Here is a 17,863-nt window from a genome sequence, read left to right as displayed (position 1 = left end):
CTTCGCCGCATAGGCAGGCAGAATAGATGACCCGGGTTGATCCCTGCCTATGTGTTTATAAGTACATTCTCTTGCCTGAAATCTCCCTAACATCCTCCCGCTATTTTAAACAGCCGTTCTCTAGCCTACAGCAAAGAGCTTTAATGAACACCAAAGTAATGCGTAGAATTTGACTTGGCAGAGATCGGGGCGGGGGGGGAGCAGGGTGTCCCAGATCAATTGTCAGGATAGAAAAGGTAGTAGAATATGGTGGGAATGACAAAACAGGGGACCAGAGTTTGAAAGAGAGGAAGCCGTCCAACTCATTTTATTCAAATGGCTAAGAGAAAGAAAAACTTAACTCTCCCTATGCTGCACCCACCTGGCATGAATTCCTTCCAGAACCATTTTGAGGTGTCTGTCACGGTGGTCTGAACCTCAAAAGAAAAAATGTTGAGTGAGTTGATAACTTGGCAACCTAAATGACAAGACTGATTAGGCCTGCCGGTCGCACGACCCTCCCTCTGGCCTAAAAACTGTTCTTTCCTACCAAATTTCCTTCCATGCTTCCCTTTTCTTTAAAAGGGAAGAGAAAAGAAAAAGCATTTGATGATTCAAAACAAACTTTCCCTTTGAAGACGCATTGAAATATTTTATTCAAGCTTGTGTTGCTAGAGTATGTATGAGGTACACAGTTGTTTGTGTATGTTGACCGTATGTTCTGACCAAGACCTGATTGGAATAAGCATGCACGGGATGAGTGAAGTGCATGGGCATGACCCAAAATCAAATGGATTGTCTCCAAACAACCACCACAACCATGAGCCACCCTATGTGTCTATTTTTTAAAGGAACGGATGACAAGTACAGAAAACGGCGAGGGTTGGAACGGGCTTCTGAGAGTGACCTCCTCTGAATCAGGCTCTTGAGCATACGTGTTTCGGGAGCTCATCCTCGGAAGCCTGTACAGGAAGAACCCTGTGCTGTGCGTGCATGTTGAAGCAATGCAGGGGGCGGGGCGGGGCACCAAACACTCTGCCAACTCCTGGTCCCACACCCGCCATTGGCAGCAGAGATGCATGAGTGACCTACAGCACGAATGGTGGCGGCCTTCCTACGATCAGTGATGTGTGGGTGCGTGTGATGGTTTCTGTTTGTTGAAATGTGGGCGCTTCCCTGTAAGTGTCTCGTGCCTTGTTCTCTCTGCTTTTCTGACCTGTGTGCCCCTCCCTCCTCTCACCCTCCTCCCCCACATGAGGGTCTGGATGGCAGCATGTGCCCATGTTCTGGACTAGTGCTTGTGCTTTTGCTGCACTGTGGTCAGCTGGCTTCCTCGGGGTTTGAGGTCTCTCTCTCTCTCTCTCTCTCTCTCTCTCTCTCTCTCTCTCTCTCTCTCTCTCTCTCTCTCTCTCTCTCCCTCTCTCTCCCCCTCCCTTTTTTTCTCCCCCTCTCCCTCCCTCCCACCCCGCTGCTTTTTTATTATTTTCAAATCTACTTGCTCTCTTTCTTTTTCTCCCTCTGGATCCATTAGAGGCTGGCTAGCTCATGAAATTGTAGAGCCCGAACCCCTTCCCTAGCTCGTTTTGACTCAGTAGGCCAGTGGTGGGACCAAAGCTGGGAGCCCCTCTAAGGAAGACCTTTTTTTTTTTTCCTTCCCCACTTCCAGTGTCTGGCCTGCGCTAGAGGCCTGGTCCTGCCTTCCGTAGACCACTGCCTTTAAGTGACTGCCTTCCCCTGCTCTGGTTTATAGAGAGTGCAAGCCATACTATGAGGACCCACAATCTCCTTGGCTTTGTATTCAATTGGGGTGTGGGGGGGGTCATTGTGAGGCCCATTTAATCAAAAAACTAGCCAGCAGTGCGCATTATTACAACCGCTATGTCCACGTTCTGTGTGTGTCCCTTTCTGCCCATCCGCTCTGTATACGTCCATAACAATGGCATTCAGAGGCTGTCATGCGGTCTAGGGACCCTGCAGACATTGTGTGTTCTACACGAGAGCAAAGCTAAAGCGGTTTGTGAATGGCTGCAGGACCCGAAGATTGTGTTTCAGCCTTGATATGCAGTCTGGAAACCATGTGCTACTGTATAACAGTGTGAACGGACTGCTGCTAATGGGAAGAAGGGGAAAACTCTCCACAAAAGCTGACAAAGCAGGAAGAACAGGATGACTGAGCTTTTAGATTAAAACTCCCGGGGCGTCTGAACTCTTATGGCTGGTGATGGAAGTAACAGTTTCCATAACACGGCCAAGTGATCAGATGAGTGCTGTGTAGGTAAGAGAGAGACTACCACCTACTTTCTTTTTTTTTTTTTTTTTTGCCGTACTGGGAATGGGATTAGGACCAGTGGGCTAAAGTTTTGTTTTGCTTTTTCTTAGAGGTTTTAGTTGATGATGTTTTTGTTTTTTCCCCAAAAAATTTTCTTTCAAAGTGGTACCTTGATTAACTGAATCCATCAGCATTTAGATTTGGCTTGTCCTTAAATTTTCTTACCTACCTCTAGGATTTCTCATGGCTTCTAACCTTTGGAATTGTTCTTTGCCTCCCTTTAAAGATGCTGCACTGGCTTCTAGAAGCCAGATTGGCTGCCTGGGAAAGCTGAGCATGTGTTACAGCACATGGTAACCTCACGGAGCCGTGAGCCACATGTCTCTGCAGGAGGGACAGTTACAGGGCAGCTATTACATTACCATGTCTGCCCGTCAGGGTTTTGTTAATTGTTTTTAAAGCCCCATGCGGGTGAAAAGCAAACTTTCATTTGTGTGGCGAAGTCTGAAGAAATTTCAACAGGTCCATTTTTATTAGAGGTGATGAGAAAAGACTTTTGTGGGCGACCTGTAAGTTTACAAGGAAAAACCAAGAAACTTTCCCTCGTGCTGCTAAATTCTGAAATTCCCCTTTGAAGAATGCTCACGGTATCATAAAATGCATCTCTGCCTATCTCGTTCAGAAAACAATTAGCAGTGTAATTTTTGACATGCAATTAAAAATAATAATAATAGCTTAAGCCAAAGCCGTTTTCGGAGGTACATTTCGCTTGCCCTCGCTTGCGCACCCAGGGCCTCCAGGAAACTCTCCCCAATGTTGTTTATGTACTACGGCAGCGGACACGGTCGACTCAGAAAGGACCGCAGGAGTGTGAACACAAGTGTAACCCCGCCCACCTCCATGGCTTCCCACTTTAGAATGCTCGTAATCCACGCAGTGGATGCGGGTGATTTGGTCGGTTTTGACAGCTTTTCCTTTAAGCAGGTGTACGTCACCTGTCTGCTGCTTTTTCACGGGAACCTTTGCATATCGATGATATTTCATAGACATATTTTTCTGTATTTTTTCCCTTAGCTTTCTTAAATGCCTTCCCCCAAGGAAACAGCCCTTCAGCCTTCCACCTGCCTACCTGAAACACCCCCGTTTCCTACGGTTCAGTGGGTGCCAAGCAGGGATCTAGAGTGCTTTGATATTCACTGGGACTCACAGACGTGAGGGATTAGCCCTCTGAGAACTGCAAATTCACAATTAACTACAGAGAAGGGCTTCATGTAACCCATTTATAACAATTTATTCAAATAATTGTATTCATCAGTCTTTTCACAATGAGGAAGGCCAATTGGAAAGAAGGACACTTTCAACCAATCAGACCTCGGGGCAAATGGGCCTCACCCTTACTCAGTTGCCTCCACAATTCATTGCGTTACACCCTGTTTTGAGAACACGTGGGGGCATGAAATCCCCCATTTCTAATGGGCCCTGCCCTCGGGTATTGGCCCCTGAGGGTACGCTGGAGAACGTCCAACTCCTTCTTTCACTGTAGCAACCTGCGTTCACCTCACAACCCTCGAGTCGCCGCTGCCGCACAGCAACCCTATAGGACAGGGGAGACTGTCGAGGAGCGCAAAGCCTCACCTCTCCCCCGTGGAGTGTCAAACTGCTGGCCGTGCAGTTAGCAGGCACCCCGAAGCCCACTGCAGCGCCGCGGCTTCTGGAAGCAACCTGTCATCGATACTGAGTTGGTTCTTTACAAAGCACCTGACAAAACCCAAATGTTTAGTCCCTATTTACGTATGATCAATCTGAAGTTGTGGTGACTTTATTTTTTTTCATAGAGGGCTCAGCCTGATATAATTTGCGTGCAGAGCCTTTGGTAGATGTACGCTCTGGTTGGTCCTTCACTGAGCATTCGTCCCAAATCACTAACTCGGCAGCCACTCTTTACGGAGGACTTGCTTTGTGCTTGACCACGGGAGAAGGGGAAGATGTAAAAATAAATATGACAGGCCTCCCCCAAGCCCCTTCCCTAACCCGTTCAGAGATCTTGCCGTTCAATAGGTATGAGAGAGGCACATCCCACGAGAGAAGTATTAGGTCCAGGTCTGGCCAACTCCCCAGGACCTGGGGCACTCGGGTAGGACTTGAGCTGGAAAGTCAAGGTCAAGTTGACTTGGGGCCTCCTGGGCGATCTCCCGTTTCGTGTGGTGAAGTCAGCGTCGCTCTGGAAAGGCGCACCCTGCATATAAAGCAGGAGGACAGGGAAGCCGTCGCTCCTCGTAAGTCCCTGGTCACCTCGTCATTCAAATTGAAGTTCGTTGAGTCCCACTGGCCAGCGCTGGTGGGAATGGGGGTGCAGGCATTGCATGCCCCCCACCCTTGATTATCTCCTGACCTAACTGCTTTTTCAGCTTTGAGGGTTGTATTTGTATTTTAACTCTATTTTCCAGGGATACCATTGATTTATGACATTCTCTCTTTCAATGAAATCTCTTTGCGAATCAGATTTTCTGATGAAGGCGTAACCTGAAATATGCAGCTAACAGACGCTGCACTATTTTGAAATATGCGATCCAAGATCAGCGTAAATTGATAATGAGCTGTATTTGTCAGTATTGGCAAAGGATTTCAATTTATAGTAAAATGTGAAATAAAAACCTACATACGTCGGTATGTAACATCTAAATACATTTGCATTACAGAGATATCTCAGAACACCGACAACTAACAATCGGGCTTTATTTAGTCATTTATTTTTTGCTTTTTGCATGCTGTTATGAATGAGTGACTTTTAAGCATTCACCTTCATGTTTCATGTACTTTGAACAATGGAGACTGAGGAATCTTTCTGCCTCGATTGTATATCTGTAGTAAAATCAGCTGATTGGAGGAATGTACTTGTGGATGAAGACATTCAAGCTATCCAAGAGAGAGAGAGAGAGATAGCAAGAGATTTGGCTCATGTTTTTGTTTCATTTTTAAGAAATACTCATCCTCAGTTCTTAAGTGTTTTGTTTATGTCCCTTGAGGAACGGAAAGAAAAAAAACCATTTGTTTTTACTTGTAAGGCCTTACTCAGTTGCCCAATTCCGCAGAAGAGCTGGACAGTGAGGACCGCTCAGGTAAGGGCTAGTCATTAGGTAAGGCGCGGCGATGTCCAACCTGTGGGTGCCCTGCCCGCTTCTACTCATGCCCATTTGGTTTGCTGAGCAATCACCTAGCTAATACGGATTTTGAAATGAAAGAACACGGCTTTAAAAAAACAAAAACAATGCTCTTTCTTCCTCCCCACCTGCCCATCTTTCTCCCCAATTGTATTTGGCATTTGAATCCCAGATTGGGGTTGACACTGTCGATGCAGTGGGGGCACGTGACCCCCGGCGGTGTAGCAAAGTCACGTTGAGCCCCATGGCTTAAAATAAGTCCTGTGCCCGAAGTCTGTCAGGATTCACCAGCACCGTTGGTGCATCACAGAGCAGCTTCAGGATGTTGGATTATGTGACGAGATCTTTTTTTTAAAATTCAAATATTGACCACCTACTCCTGGGACTAAGACAGAAAAGCCATGTAATGGTTCTTTTAGAAGTCGAGGGTGGGGAGGGCCTGGCAGGAGGGGGGTGGCGGGGCAGTTGTTTTGTCACACACCGTGATGTAAACTAATTATCCACCTCAGACCTTTTTCACAGCACACTGAGTTCTTGCAAAAGTAGGTTTCATGCTTGATTCCAGGATTTAGGTGTTACTAATCCAGAATAAGAAGCATATCCTAAAAAGGAGGGAGGGAGGAGACTTAAAGAGGCCCGAGCCAAACAATTATTTGAGCTCCCATGACGTGTGGGACTGCACGACCAACCAGCTTCAGTGTCACGCATGTCCCGTCGGCCACTTGCTCATGCATCAGCAAGGAGGGCCCTTCCTGGTGGCTGTGGCGGAGACGCTAAGGCAGAGCATCGCAGGCACTCAGACTAGCCAGTGGGAAAGCAGGGTTCTCTAGGGGACCCTTCCTGAAGTCTTTGGTTGCTAGGGCTGGTCCTTAACACTAGGTCCTACCCAGGGTAAGATTAAGACGCCCGACTCCCCAGTCTTTCCGGCGTTGAGAGCGCGGCTTTGTTCACTGCCATATGCCTGTACTTAGCAAGCACTCCGTAAGCCATCATGGGGATGAAGACGCGTTCCCGTAGACGAGTCATGAGTGGTCCAACGCCGCCCCCCTCCCTCTAATAAATGGGAAGGAGAAAGAAATGGGAAACCGCTCCAAGGCCACTGCCGGCAAAGCCGGCCCCTAGTGACCCAGGGTGGGGGTCCCACGGCTGTCCAGTAATAAGTGACTTCCAATAGAAAGTAGCTTGAAAGAAAGCCAGCCTATCAAGGGAACGAGAGCCCATTTTACCTCCATGTTGTTTGCATCGGATTTAGAAAAGTTGCCCCAAAAAGGGAAGAAAAGAGGGGGGAGGGCCTAGGTTTTCTTTTAAAATAAAAGCCTCCTTCCCTACTGAAATGATAACATTGGCAATGAGCAATCTCTGGGCTTCTGGCTGTAGATGAGCTCAGTTCTGATTCTGACCCCAAATAAAGCAACTCTAGCACATTGATCTTATCCAAGGACCAGGTTTCCCTGGCCTAGTCCCTCTCGGCCTGTGAGCCAGACAAGCATCACCCAGCGAGGCAAAGAACCGTTCTCTCTCCTTGAGGGAAGTAGGACTTCATCGGCCATCCACTCCTTCCCCCAGGACCGTCAGTGAGGGACAGATGACCCGGGTCTCGACCCTGAGCATCTCAGAGGTGTCTTGGCTGCAATTCCACCAGCTCCCTCCACGTGAGGAGCAATGAACCACCAACCTGTTTGTGTTCCTCAAACTTCACTTAAATTAATAATTAGGGTGTCCACCCTCGGCCCCACTCCCTCCGGGAGCAGCGCAGTCGTGTTCTGCTCCGGGAGCCGTACGTCATGTAGAACACTGATGACCTGTCGGGCTGGGACTGGGGTGCCTTTGCATCTGGTTTGATGAACTAATCAAAAACTGATTAGCACCTTTGTTCAAAGGGGATGCTGATTAATCAATTACTATTGATTGTGAGCTTGGCTTCACTCTGCCGCAAAGAGACATCTGAAGGGAAGGGAGGGGGTGGGGGGAGAGAGAGAGAGAGAAACAACCAATAAAAATTGAGCAGCTGTCATAGTGCTTAAATTTATTAAAACAAAATACATTATTTTTTATGAAGCTGTCTTGAAATGGGTCACTGAAGGGGAGCATATTGATTGAGAAAGGATGAACTCCTCAAATTTCTGTAGCCTAGAGACCGAATTCAATTATAATACAAGACAAACAGGTTAACACCCGCCTTAAACGGTCCATCAATAAATTAGGCTAGGTGCTGCACAGTTAATGCTAAACCGAGGTAATGAATAATATCTCCGCCCAGACCCTGCCGCATCTGGGCAGGCGCCACACCCCACCCCACAGTAGGGATAAATGCTTTCTACCGCAGCCCCCTCACGGTGAGGGTGATTTGTTCTCCACCCACCTCCTCCCTCCTCTGCCCCCATTCTCCAGTGCTCCCTGGGCGACAGGTGGCACCCCGTCCTCACCCGGCCATGGGAGCCACCCAGCTGATCCCCCGCTTTAATCTGCCTGGGGGACCCTGCGTGTGTAGTTCAGTGATTTCACCTGGGAAGCTGACCCAGTTCTCCTCTGAACCCTCTCGTTGACCTTGGGGGCGTTCACTTTATTGATGAGGAATCCTCGAGAGTTTTGAATTGTTTTCTCGGTGACTCAGCTGCCGGTGCTTCTTGCCACCCATGTGCAATCTGATCGAGTCAAGCCTGTCTAGCCTCCCCTCTTGTTTCAAAACTTGCTGTTACTTAATTTCCCTAGCCACCGCCCTACTTGCCCTTGGGACCTGTGGTGTGCATCGCGGTGGTAAATACACAATGACCACCACCAGCCCCGCCCAGGAGGAGCCTCCCCAGCACAGTCAGCCCCTCCCGTCCACCAACGACCCATTTCAGACATGCTTTTACCACTCGGGCTGCAAACCAGAACATGCTCTAGACTAAAGCAGCCCCTGCACCATTGGCAGAAGCCCTCGGTGGCGGGCAGACTCTGAAAACGGCCTGTTGAGAAGGGATTTGGGGAAACCAACCAGTCTCCCAGAAGAAGCATGAGCTCCAAACACCGACTACGTAGGTCGTAGCAGCTTTGGGATCCGCGTTGCTAGTTCCGGGCTGAGAGCCCGACACCCCTGGCTAGACTGGCTTGATGTGTGTGCAATACACTGCACTTTACCGTCTGGCCTTCCCAGATCGTGTGGCCTAGAGCTGGTAAACCAGTTTCATTTCCATGGTAGAAGGATAACAATCATGACTTTTTTTGTAAGAGGGAAAAAGTAGCTCACATGTTGGGCTCGACATCTAAAGGAGAGTATTGTTTAGCTTGTGTTTGCGGAGGGCTTTGAAGGTGAGAAAGCTTATACGTGCATGTGAATTATCTCAGCTGGCCGAAGACAAGGCTGTCTACTCCCATAGCTAGTCCAGGAAACCCATGGGGGCAGATCCACCCTATCCTACGGGTCGCTCTGAGTTGGAATTGACCGTGAGTTTGGCTTTGGGTTTGATCTGTAATCACCCAACAAAGGTTTCTGCACTGCTGCTGCTCTCCGCGCGCCACTCAGGGCTTAGACTCTTGGGCTGCAGCAGGAACAGAGCCAGCTGTGGATCCCAGGCGTCAGGACACCCACCCACCACCCCACTAGCATGACAAGAGCAAACACGAGATCATTTCACACAGTGATAACTATGGTGAAAAAGGAAAACTAGCCAAGGGGAAGGTGAGTGACAGGGACTGGCAGGAGGCCAGAAAGTTTCCTTAGAAAAGCTCGGGGAGGGGCCACTCAGAGAGAAAGACCCAAGTGACAAGAAAGGGCCAGCCATGGGGCTGTCGAGAGAACCCCATCGTGTGGGTGTGACGGAAGTTACAAGCGAGGCCATGGGCTCATGAGATGAAGTGACCGAAGAGGCAGGAATCGGAATGAGAGGGCACGGGTCTCCCTGGTGGTAAAGGAAACAGGGAGCTTGGGTTTAGCGTAGTCATCTGTCACCAGTGAGATCATGAATCTCCTTGTTCCAGGAGCTTCTTCCTTGGAAACCCCTTTTCCTCTTGTCCCTTTTCAAACCCATCATCTCGGGCTGCTTTCTGGCCAGGTAGCAACGGAAACCCTCTCTGTGGAGTCAGTCAGACGTAGAGCCACGTGCTGGGGACATGGAAGGGCTTTCTCCAGCGTTAAACCAAGCCCTTCAGAAGCCCTGGTGGCACAGTGGGCAGCCATTGGACTGTTAACTGCAACATCCGCAGTTCCAAACCACCCGCTGCCCTGAGGGAGAAAGATGAGGCTTTCAGCCCCCATAACAGGTCACAGCCTCTGAAATCCACAGGGGCAGTTCGACCCCGCCCTACAAGGCCAAGGTGGGTTGGTATCGACTCGATGCCAGTGAGTTTGACTTTCCAGGAAAAGACCTAACCCCCAATGGCTTTATCCCTCCCACCCCCCTTGACTGTCCTAGATTACGGGATCAGTTTCCCTCTGAGATGGTCCTCAGAGCCCCAGGAAAGGGATGGCCTGCCAAGGGTTAACACTTGTAGATTTAGCCTCGTTGAAAACCTTGGTGTCTATGTGGTAACAGACCGCACTGGCGGGGGCCTACCACCAGCTGCTTGGTGAGTCCCGGCAATGTGGCCTTGTGCTGCTAATCCTTCACATAATCCAACATGTGAGCACCCCCCCCACACACACCCCCAGGGGAGGAAGGAGACCATCAAAGAGTAACTTCTCCAAACCAAAAAGGGAGGTAGACAACAGTCCAGCAAAGTGACGAGGCCAGGTCTGCAGGTTGGACACTGCTTTGGGGTGACTTCACCATGTTCATTAATCCATCCTCCTCACCCGCCCCCGCCCCCAAATGCCTGAGGTCCACTGAAGCATCTTTCTCCAGAGAGAGGTTCTAGTGGGAAATGTTTGTTTGGAAATACTCTTTAACCCTGTCCTCCAAGGAAAACTCTGGTGTCGTCCTCAGCCTCCCCTTCCGTTCTGGTTATCACATGATTAGTGTGATTCAGAAACGTGCCCTCGATGGGAAATATGCCGGCAGGCTTTGCTTCCTGTTGCCCCAAAGCCATTTCCCCTGTTGGGTTAATCAAGGAAATCTAGTAACTTGAGAAGTGGGGCAGAACGGGACAAATTCTACGTTAAAACAGAACGAAAGTACCTGTTCTCAGGTCCTGTTTATAAAGTGATGCAAATTATACACCTGAATGATAACTTGGACGAGGCTGCCCTTCAGCGGCATCACTCCCATGAGCCACAGCAGGGCCACAGGAAAGGCCTTAGGGCCTTTAATCCTACTGTGTGTGGATTCTAGGTCAACGGAAGGGCTTGATGACTTCCACTCAGCTCACGTCCATTGGTCATCCTACCGCCTGTGAACAGGGTCGAGGGTGCAGTACAACCCCACGCCCCCAAAAGGCTGGACCAGTGACAAGACTAAAAGCCAACACCTGCCAGTGTGTTGGTTACAGCTCATCTCGCCCTACTAGGGCTTCCGAGGCTGGAGAGCTTTAAGGAAGCAGACTACCTCATCTGTTCCCCATACAAGCGCCTGGTGGGTTTGAGCCACCAGCCTTTAGATTAAAGGCTCCAATGCCTAACCCACAGTGCCACCAGCCTTTCACTGTGTGAATTTCAATTTGGCAAACGTCTCTGGAGCACCTCTGGTGTACTGAGTCCTGAGCCAGAGAGGCCCTTTCAAATTCCACCGTGCATTGATCCTTCTGAGCAGCCCTGCTTATGTCTATGCTGGACTCAGGGACTGATGGACGTTCCTGAAGGCGCACAGAGGTGTTGAGGCCAGCTTCTAGCCCTTTCCACTGGGCGGGGCAGGAGATGAGAGCCTGAACTCGCCTTGCTTTCCTCTGAGTCCGTTTGGAGGGCTGCGGGCAGGTGCAGTCTGGAGGAGACCGGAGGCCCGACAGACGGAGACCAGAATCTGTGCACAGTACTTCTAATTTGCCCGACCGCTTATCGAGCTCTGGGTGCCCCGGCGATGATGAGCACCACTGTTTTCCTTTGAAGTAGCTTAACATAGCCCTTTGAATCGTTAGTGTAGCCACAGTGACGTTGCTAGAATGAAATGTAGCTGAAGGGCAGAGCCAGCTACCGGGGGGGGGGGGGGGCGGGGAGGGGGTCCGATTTTCTTGCCCTCCATTTCTGCCCCCCACCCCCCGCCCCAAGAGAGAAAAGAAAGGTGATGTTGTATAGAGGCCAGTGTGCTCCAATATATATTAACATCTTAATGGGAACGCCGTGCATGTACTGTATACATTTACTACTCTCTGACAAGAGGGAATTAAATGTCAGAAGGATTTGTAGCATCTATAATTGAATTGGTGCTGAGAAAAGCAAATCTTAAAGAAGAATAACATATTAGGATTAGCAAATAATGTGGCATTTTGTCAGCGCGTGCCATTCAGTCGGTTCCCCTTCAGTAATAAAGTTGTGCTGTTTAAAATGCGCACTTACTTTTGTCGCCATGGATGGGAGCCACAATGGGTGATGAGAATGCCTAGCTACATTTGTCAGATGGTGCCAGTTTTCCTGATTTTTTTTTTTTTGAGTTCAGGTTTTCCCTTTTTGCCTGTGATTTTGAAAATCCCCTGGCTGACTTCATGTCTTCAGTGCAAGAAGTAGCAACTGACGTCCTAGTCATCAAGCCTGCTCCCAGACAGCCTCATCCCTATGGCCCTAGGAAGCTGATGGCAGCTTCTCCATTATAAACACCTGTCCTAAGAGCTCAGTCCAGGAAAGAGGCTCACACTAAACCGTGTGGCCAAAAGGTTGCAAAAGTTCAACAAGTCCAACTTTGTCTCCGGGAGACAATTGAGCGTGTGACTTTCCCGATAAGCAGACACAGGGCGGCATTCGAACAGAGCCAGGGGATCGTGCATGCTTTAAAATCAGGAAAGTTGTGCCCCTGGTTTGTATCCCTTCACCACCTTTCATCTGTACACTGAGCAGATGATCTGAGAAGCTGGGCTGTCCGACGCAGAGCGTGGTATCCAGGTTAGAGGGAGACTCGCGGGCGGTCCGTGATAGGCAGAGGACCCAACTTGGCTTGCTGAAAGCAGAGGGAACAAGGGAGCATTTACTGATGAAGACCAGTATGTATCGCCTCTCATCATGAACTTTTCATGCCTGGACGAATAAGTAAACAGCAGCATGGTACACGGAGAAAAGACTGAAGTTGTCCAGGCTTCCATTGTACTAAGATCCACCGTCGAGGTTCGCAGAAGCATCAGATGAGCAATCAAACGACGTATTCATCGGACAAGTCTGCTGCCAAAGAACGAACGCTTGCAAGGTTTAAAAAGCAAGGTTGCCACTACGGGAAGGCTACGGTGTGCCTGACCCAAGCCGTGGTGTTTGCAAGCCCGCTGTCCATCCAGCGGACAAGGAAGACCAGCCGGAGAACCGATAAACCTGAATGATGATGTTGCAAAGATTATCGGAAATCCCACAGACGGCCAGAATGACAAACAAATCTGTCCGGAGGGAGCAGTCCCTGGAGAAGGGCATCATGCTTGCTAAAGTAGAGGGGCAGCAAAAACGAGGAAGCCCCCAACAGGATGGCTCGACCCAGTGGCTGTATCGATAGACTGAAGCAGCAGTAGGTGTGGCAATGGTGCAGGCCGGGCAGTGCTTCGTTTTGTTGTACACGAGATTGCTGTGAGCCAGAGCGGAGGCCACAGCAACGTTGCCCTGGAACTCCCCACCCCCACGTTTGCCATATTAATTATTCAGTTGAGACCTAAGGGAGCCTGTAACGTATGGAAAGTGTAAACACGCGCGTTTAGAGGCTGTATCTGCCCAGGTTTGGCGCCACGTGCTGTCAAGGCTGAGCTGGGGGCTTTTTGCAGCTGTTCCAGAAAAGGCACCTGGGCGCACAGGCCGTACCTGGTGCTACCCCTCTCACGGCGACTGCCTCCCAGATGCGGGGAAAGCCTGACCCCAGACTCTCTGCCGCCCCAAGTTTCAAAATGGGCAGGCAGCAAGTACAGTGGGGTTTCCATTCAGCGACGTCCTCTGCCAAAGCCCCGATTTGCTAGGCGCTTGCTCATGTGGGATGCATGGGCCATTCCCTGGATATCGGTGGATCCCTGCCTTTGGCAGCAGAGCCCTCTGGGCTGATCACAGAGCCATGGTGAGGCCCTCCTCGTGGCAGTGTGTGTTGCACACCCCAGGCCAGCAGGTAAAGCTGCCATAGAAACCAGGTCCTATTGCACAGCCTGCTTTAAGGACGGGGCGGGAGCATGCGTAGAGGGGTGTCCTAGAGGGAGGCAGAAGCGGACCCGGCCTCCACCAGCCATAGCCTTTCTCTCAGGCCCTGGGGGACTACTGCCTTGAGAATTCCGCATGCTTATGGCCAGGAGGAACAGTGACTGGGGAACTTTGCCCTTGACATTTCTAAGACATTCTTTGGAGCCGAGGCTGCTTGAAGCTGTTGCCAGGCAGTAGTAGGCAACTGAACATTCTGCGAGCAGCCTGTAAACTCTCACCTGGAGCCAAATGGCACCAGCTTTTTGCGAAAAGGAAAGCCAACTCCCAAATACCAAACAGCCCACGATGCATCTGCCCTTAAAGAAACTTCGGTTCCCCCCTCAGAGCCACAGACAGAGCTGAAGTGCCCACAGGATGCTTGGTAGCATGGTCCTGAGTTGTGATGTGTGCCTCCCGGCACCTGCACCTTGCACCTAAACACCAGACTCCTCAGGTGACCAGCCGGCGGGTTCCCTGCGGTCGTTCACATGTGAGATCACTTGCTGAGGCTCCGAACTCCAGTTGCACTGGGGTACCCAACTTGCCTCGTTCTTGACTGGGAGAACCTTTGTGCTCTGAGAACCTACCCGGCCAGCAGAAGCATGGCGCTCACTGGAGCAGGACCGGACAAAGGTTAGCGGAAGGCACAAGCGTCTTCTCAGGGACCAAGCAAACTTGACCTTCTGCACCCAAGAGCCACCCATTGGCCTGAAGACAGCGCATGTTTAGAAGTGCATTGTACACATGTTATCCTTCAAGTCGGAGCTGCAACCACTGTGGAATTCAGCTCTGGTTTCCCTCTCAGTCTGAATCCAGTATTAATTAAGGTGTCAAAAAGGGGGTGGGGAAGGAGGGGAGGGTCGGGCCTTGAGAGCACCAGCTGCCTCTCACCCTCTCACGTTTTTCAGGTAGGACGGTTAGTTCCTCAAGAAATGAGTCAGATCCTGCCGGATGCGTGGAATCAGCCAAGTGGCCAATGCACCTTGTTGAAGCCACGCTCCTCTGTCGTCTGTTTCTGGTTTCTGCCCTCCCTCAGCGCAGGGCCGTGCGGCGATGTTGCGGGCTGTTAGCCAGTCTTGCCCTGTGGAGTCACCCACTTTCACCCATGCCCCCGACCCTAGGGCTAGTCCACCCGTGGGACCAGAGCGTAAAAGGCCATGTGTCTGGCCTAGCTCTGACAACGCCCCGCAGTAAAGCCAGGAGGTGGGAGTGGGCTGGGGCGAGGCAGCCAGGAGCTCATAACTGGCTCTGTTCCCTGTGCCCGTCCGCAGCCATTGAAGGCTGGGGAACCGTCTCGGTGATGAACTGGTGGTAGTAAACCTGATCAAATTGAGTATTGGAAGATAGCTGGAGAGATTGCCCTTATAAATAAGTATCTCTGAAGCCTGTGTGCCCTTGAGGACAGGGGAGGTAACGAAAACCCAGACATTTCATTTAGCCCGAATGCAGCAGGGCAGGGGGGGTGGGGGTGGATCTGCACCTATTTCACTCGTCACTCGAGGGAAGCAAAGGCCAGGTGACTCGTTTTGACCCAAGAGCTGGATCCCACACATGCACACCCAGTGAGGACCGTGGGGCCTGTGTTGCTGTTGGTGGGTGTTTTTGTTTGTTTGGCGCACAGAACTTTTCCCTTGCGCGGGCGTGCTCTTGAGGGGCTTCTAACTGCTCCTGCACCCCGGCATGAAGGGGCAGAGTCTGGCAACAGGAAGCTTCTCTCTGCGCTGTCTTCCTGGGACAGGCCTTGTCTGCCCTGTATCCCGCCTTGCCCCTGACCCGTTCCTCACTGGGCTCTAGCAGGAGGCTCCTTGAGAGACAGCATAATGGGCAGTAGGCCTGGGGCTCAAGGCACCTGGAGAGCTCTTCCCTTTCACAAGACCCCTTATTTGGTCTGCGCCCCGAGAGCAGGTTGGGATCCGTGCCCTTGCCTTTGGGGACAGAACCTACAAGAACCTCCGGTTCTGCAGCAGCACCTGTGCACAGGGAGGCTCCCCGTCAGCAAGCGCTGTTGTCTTGAAACCATGTCCCTGGCCGAGTTGCGCCTTGTTGACCGCGAAGGCTGTAGCATCGGCAGCCCTTTGGGCCGAGGAGGGCGCTTCTTCGCCACCACGTCTCACGTGGAGCTCATTACACATGTTGCTGGAGGGGCTGGCTCATCATGCAGCAGGCTAATTGGCTGCCGTGCGCGCTGCCTCCGGCCCATCTCCATCCTCCAATTAAACTCCCATCATCCTGTTGTCCTGGGCGGCCAGCCGGCTGCGGATGTGGCGTTTCTGTTTAGATTGGGTTTGAGTTGGGGTTTGGTAGCCCTATCAAAGATGACTGAATGAAATACTAAATATTTTCCCTCCCTCCATCCCTCTTTTTTTTTAAAAAAAAATTTAGCCTTTTAATTAAAGCACTTTGCATGGAACCTTCAGTCACGAGGTCTTTCCCCACATCCTTCAGTGCTTAATCTCAGAGCCGAATTGGAAATATCGATAGAAAAGTGTAAATCAGGCGCTCCCGCTGAAAGCGTTGTATCAGGCTTCGGCTCAAAAGAGCACCATTACCTTTAGCTGTCACGGATCTGTACACTTGATCGATAAACTTCAAATATTATTAGAGGTGGAGGCTTCAGAGATTTGCTCTGTTCTTCGGAGGGAGACAGAGATAAATCTTTCTTAAAAATTGACTTGAATCTGCACTCTCCGTCTTCCTGGTGGAAAGCATTTCTCTTAGGCGTCCAGCCACTGCAAGGGGGACAGATTTATAGACCATGTGCTTCTTGTACTGAAAGATTTAAATGGTAAATCCTTCACATATGACTTCACAAATCATGTAAAGTTAAAAGATTTTTACCGTTTCTGTTGCTGCCGTGCTTAAATTGTAAGGTACAGCTAGTAAATCATTTTAATGGAGGTGTCGTGCTTGACTCAATAAAAAAAAAGACAATGGTTTAGCTTCCACTCCAAAATGTTAATGTATTAATCAACGGGAGAATAATTGTGTTTTACGACATGATAAATCTCGGGGTGCCATTAGGATTTCAGCAAGGGGGTGATGCAGCCACATCCCTAAATTAAAATTGTTTACACTGCCATACATCCATTCTACATCGCCATAGCTCATCCGGGGTTCATTCCGGAGTTGTTCCCGAGCCAGACATGTCATCCCGCAGGCGGAAGAAGACATCCAGAGGGAGTGATGCTTATGAGAGAAAATTAATTGCCCCGGGAGGTGTTAGATAAATAAAATGAAAGCCGCCTGTGGCAAGACACCGTCCGTCCTGGCTGTCCTTTCTGAAATAAGCTTCTGAGGTTTTGGATGGAGGCCCATGCCCTCACGCATCCTAAATGTAGCGACTGTCACTTGCCTTTCCTGTCATAACCCTTGTTTTATCTCTGGACAGCTGTGACTTTGGGACCTCTTCAAATTCTCTGTGTATCCAAAACCCAACCCACTGCCATCAAGTCGATGCTGACTAAGAGTGACCTGATAGGGCAGGGAGGATGGGCCCCTGAGGGATTCCGATGCATGGAAGGGATTAAGGCTCAGGACACCTATAGCCAGGTGCTTTCGGGAGAGCCCTTCGGTTGCGAGGTCTACCTCCTTCATTGGGGTCTGACAGAGCCCGTGCTTGGGCAAGGTCAAGACAAGATAGGCAGTTTCTCCCCTTCCCTCCCCCTCCCCCCCCCACCCCGCATCCCGGAGCTTGTTCCACGGGCCCCTGGGAATGAAGTTGTCTTGTGGGGAGAGCAGACCAATTCCACAGTGGACAGGTCGGTCTTTTCCCTCCCTCCGTGCAACTTGATCCATCCCGATTATTCTCTCCAACTCCTCCATTAACAAAGTAGGCGACCCTCTGACCGCCCTCCCCCCACTCCCTACCCCAGAGGCACTGTCACCAGACCTTCTGGTGTCTTGCAATGAAGCACTACATCCCGAGTCCTCTTCTGATTCCAACAGACTCCCGCGCAGGCGAGGAAGGCTCCATCCGGGCAGTGGACCACGCGGTGATTGGCGGCGTCGTGGCGGTGGTGGTGTTTGCCATGCTGTGCTTACTCATCATCCTGGGCCGCTATTTTGCCAGACATAAAGGTAAGCCTGGTGCTCCGTGTCGCCACAGCCCCTGCCCTGGAGGGCGTGGCACAGTGTCCTTGAAGGGGCTGTTGGGGTAATGTGGCTGCCCAGCTGGTTTGATTACTGTAGTTGAGAGAGAGGAAGGGGGTGGGGGGACACTCTCTCTCCACACTCCCCATCCCCCACCCCACC

The 17,863-nt window shown here is 50.7% G+C and overlaps 1 protein-coding gene across 2 annotated transcripts in view; it reads left to right on the top strand.

Moving 5' to 3' along the window:
- The window catches only part of CADM1 (cell adhesion molecule 1), a 394,998-nt gene that overhangs the window by 372,169 nt on the left and 4,966 nt on the right, over positions 1 to 17,863 (top strand). For both annotated transcript variants that reach the window (XM_075546628.1, XM_075546629.1), the window contains one exon: positions 17,558 to 17,689. In XM_075546628.1, the coding sequence (XP_075402743.1) occupies positions 17,558 to 17,689 (132 nt within the window). The remainder of the gene's footprint in view (positions 1 to 17,557; positions 17,690 to 17,863) is intronic.

The sequence above is a fragment of the Tenrec ecaudatus genome, chromosome 4 (genome assembly GCF_050624435.1).
Source record: "Tenrec ecaudatus isolate mTenEca1 chromosome 4, mTenEca1.hap1, whole genome shotgun sequence".
Taxonomy (NCBI): Eukaryota; Metazoa; Chordata; class Mammalia; order Afrosoricida; family Tenrecidae; genus Tenrec; species Tenrec ecaudatus.
This window is presented reverse-complemented; position numbering and strand designations above follow the sequence as displayed.